At 36.0% G+C, this 3,631-nt stretch overlaps 1 protein-coding gene across 1 annotated transcript in view; it reads right to left on the bottom strand.

Moving 5' to 3' along the window:
* chfr (checkpoint with forkhead and ring finger domains, E3 ubiquitin protein ligase) overlaps positions 1-1,857 on the bottom strand; it is a 15,319-nt gene extending 13,462 nt beyond the window's left edge. The window contains exons 1-2 of the mRNA XM_015383029.1: positions 1,746-1,857; positions 936-1,056 (exon numbers count right to left, since the gene is read on the bottom strand). Of these exons, the coding sequence (XP_015238515.1) occupies positions 936-1,041 (106 nt within the window). The 5' untranslated portion in view covers positions 1,042-1,056; positions 1,746-1,857. The remainder of the gene's footprint in view (positions 1-935; positions 1,057-1,745) is intronic.
* Between the last annotated feature and the right edge of the window lie 1,774 nt (positions 1,858-3,631).

Genomic DNA, 3,631 nt, shown 5'->3' with positions numbered 1-3,631 from the left:
GTGGATAGTTTTTATTTATCGTGCGATTAATTGATTTATTGATTATCACGACAGGCCTACTCTTGAGGACGTTTCGATGCATCGGATCATCGGCTGTTGGATCGATGCATCCATACAAAACGATCATTATTTACACCCCTAGGACCGATGCAGGCTTTTTAATGCTAATTACTTTGACTTCAGTCCAACCAATCCAAGATATGTGCTGCAATTCTTTTAAGCTAATATTGCTCTTTATCCCTCCATTTTCAGGTTAGAATAGACACAGAAATACATTTTAAGATAAGTCTTGATTCAAACAATAGAGAAATGAGAGTAGAAATAGCGGCATGATCGGCATGGCTGCTGAATGCACCAATGAATCAGCAAACGCATGCATGTATCTGTCTATACATGAAATATAAGAAATGCTAACACCAGCCCAAACTGCTGATGTATCCATCCAACCTTGCACCTAAAATTAAGCTACCATGATGCGTTTGAATCTAATCACCCAGACAGAGACAGTGAGTAATTTACTAAGCTGTGCAAACTCCAATGGCTTTGCATTGTAAAAAAAAAAAAAAAAGTAGATTCCCATAAGCTCTTAACAACAAAGCACACACAGGGGGATGTATAGCCCTAACCACCTCTAAAGCAAAACCCATACAAAAAAACCTCTACTTAATATTCTGCACGCATGTTGTCAATAGAAATCTTTTGTTCTCATCACAAGGGGCTGTCTAAGTTTGGGGCACTAAAGGAGGCTTTGTGTTTTCAAGGGGGAGGTTATAAAGGCTCCAGACATTGGCAGAAACATCTGATGTCTCCCCTTAAAAGGATTTTTTTTATTAGTAAGATCATTTTAAAAACTGGGATAAACACTCAGTAAGTCCCAGCATAAAATAGAAATAAAATATTTTTTTGGTGTGTATTTGTTTGAAACCTTTTCCTACCTTTTTTTCTGCCGACTGTGCATTCCTTAGTGAAAAGCAGAATAGTTTCACTTGAGTCCACTTTGACGAGCTTCCCCCATGGCCGAGCATTGCTGTAATTGTCCATGTCCACAATGGCTGTCTGTGGGAAATGATCAGAGAACAAGTTTAAACATGCAGCTGATTTACTATCATTTATGTGCTTTATTGTTTCAATGGGAGCTTGGCAAAAAATAAAACAGAAAGCAAAAATAAAATAGGTCCATCAAACTGGGATCAGGTACTAAATACTGAGTATATCTCTGCTTTCTAAGTCATTCTCTCCTGAACAAAACCTGCTGGTTATTTTAGTCAAATTTAGACTAGTAAACTGTTTTCTTTAGTAAAAACAAAACAAAGTGGCCAGTTAAAAAAAACAAAAAACTAAACAAACTCCAGGGTTGGTGCTATGCAAACATAAGTGTCCTCAAACAAGAATGATCCAATGCTTACCTGAAACATAAATAAAAACAAGATGGTTAAGGTCCTATTATTTTGAGAAAAAGCTAAAAGGTAAACATGTCTGAGATTAGCTTAACATTTTATTAGCGCTTGTTTTCTTTGTAACAAACTGAAATAAAGTCATAATTGCCGCAGCTGTCTAATACCATCCCTTTAAAGTTTGAAAAGCGCAGTTAATGAAACCCTCTCAAGTCTTTAATGATAAACACAAAGCTAACTGCTGACTGCTAGCGTTAGCATCCGTGTTCAGGTTAAAACCAGATCGGAACAGTCCTCTCAGACAAATAACTCGATACCGTGGCACATTACATCTCACTGTTTTTATTTTACCTTTAACCGCTTAGAGTGTTCTCCCAGCAGCTGAGCATTAAACAAGTTATCCTCCTCATTATCCGACTAGCTGGAAAACAAGGAGCACTTCCGGGCACCATGAACAGCCGTCAGCTGTAGGAGGAGGGGCGCGCGCGAGACGGCTAAAAGTAAAGTACGGCAAGCTATTGTTTGATTTAATCAAGAAACTCGCAACATAAGATGTAGTATCTATAATTTGAAATGTAGTGGTAACACAAATGTACAGATTAAAATATGTCCTCTGTTTGCCATCATTCATTAAAGATAACAGCAATTTTTTCCCCTACTTGTCAAAATACCAGACTTTAAATGAAAATTGGCTTCCTACTCATTGGGGTGTCACTACAACATAATAAATAAATAAATAAATAAAAAACATATTATTTCACATAAGAATTATCCTAATTTTTATGATATATTATATTTAGGTTATCCCCAAATCCTCTTCATGTTTTTGGCTTTTAATCTAAAATCAACAACAAACCAGCAACCATTTCTCACATCATCCTTTTAAGGAGAGGTATTATATTCACATTTTCTATTTATTTGTAGTGATCCACAAAATTACTACAAATAAACTTAAAACCATAGAATAGAATAGAATAGAATAGAATAGAATAGAATAGAATAGAATAGAATAGAATAGAATATATTGGAGGATGTTCTTTTTCTAGGCGGATCATAAATGGTCCTCCTAATTGTCAATCATTCTGGTGGTATCTTTACGTAAGACCGTCCTACATGCTCGTCCCCATTTTCACTTACAGGTGGTGAGTCTGACATAGTAGGAAAATTGCAAATCTTCTTTTGGAAAGTAGGCTTGTATGAGCGATAAAAACAGAAACTTTTAAACAGAGCGTGCACAAGGAGAAATGGGCTTGTGAATGCTCCTGCACGTGTTTAATAGGCTTTCCCTCTAAGGAGCGAATACAGGGTTGTTTGCGAAAATCCTCCACAATACTTTTAAAATATCTATAATTCTATTGTTAATATTAATGATTCTTATCTTACTGAGTGAAAAGAAAAACATACATTTTTAAAAATAAATGTAATTTCAGATGGACATCTTAGTTATTCTTGGGTTATACTCCTAAAAAAATCCCAGGTATGCTAAAAACTGTTCATCAGAGCAAGTATCTCTGGTGTCCTTAGTGCTTCAATGAATCATGTTAACCAAATCTTACATACAAACCAAATGCTATAACAAAGTCTCCACAGAATATAAGTTTAAAAGGCCACTTAGCTAGAACAAAACTGCAAATAATCAATACCTGACGGGGAGCACTGTATGTTTCTGGTAACTGGTGAGGCGAAAAACCTATGTCTTTAAAACTGAAGAAAATTGTTGTAAAGGTGTTTTTTTCCCTACTGCTACTCAGTTAAAGGTCATTTCAACTTTGTGAAATACAGTATCACTTAAACATTGCTTCTCTAATGCTAGAAAAGCCATTGTTTAGTAATGTTTTGCTGTGGAGCGTTAACAGCTGCAGTCATTAAACAGGGGCTAGGGACGAAAAAAAACCCTGATCATTAAAACCTGGAATGTTTGTTTTTCTTTCTGATTATCAATAACCTTATACGGTCACATTATTTTCAGATTTCCAATACATAATGTCAACCCTGCAAGTCCTCTATCCATTTTCTCATTTGCTGGGTTGTCAGGCTGCTACTTTTACGTTAAAATGATACGTTTTATTACTAACTTTTTTTGCAGTTGTAATTGTTTTTCAGGTTTGCTCACCATTCAAGTTTACATTGGCTGAAACTACACTCTGCAACTGATTCTGAACCCTCGCTGCTGCACGTCTGTCCTTATGCACAAAACTGAGCAGGGCTGAACAACTCACTGCATCCTTTTGGACATT

This window comes from Cyprinodon variegatus, unplaced genomic scaffold (assembly GCF_000732505.1).
Source record: "Cyprinodon variegatus isolate N-32 unplaced genomic scaffold, C_variegatus-1.0 Scaffold273, whole genome shotgun sequence".
Taxonomy (NCBI): Eukaryota; Metazoa; Chordata; class Actinopteri; order Cyprinodontiformes; family Cyprinodontidae; genus Cyprinodon; species Cyprinodon variegatus.
This window is presented reverse-complemented; position numbering and strand designations above follow the sequence as displayed.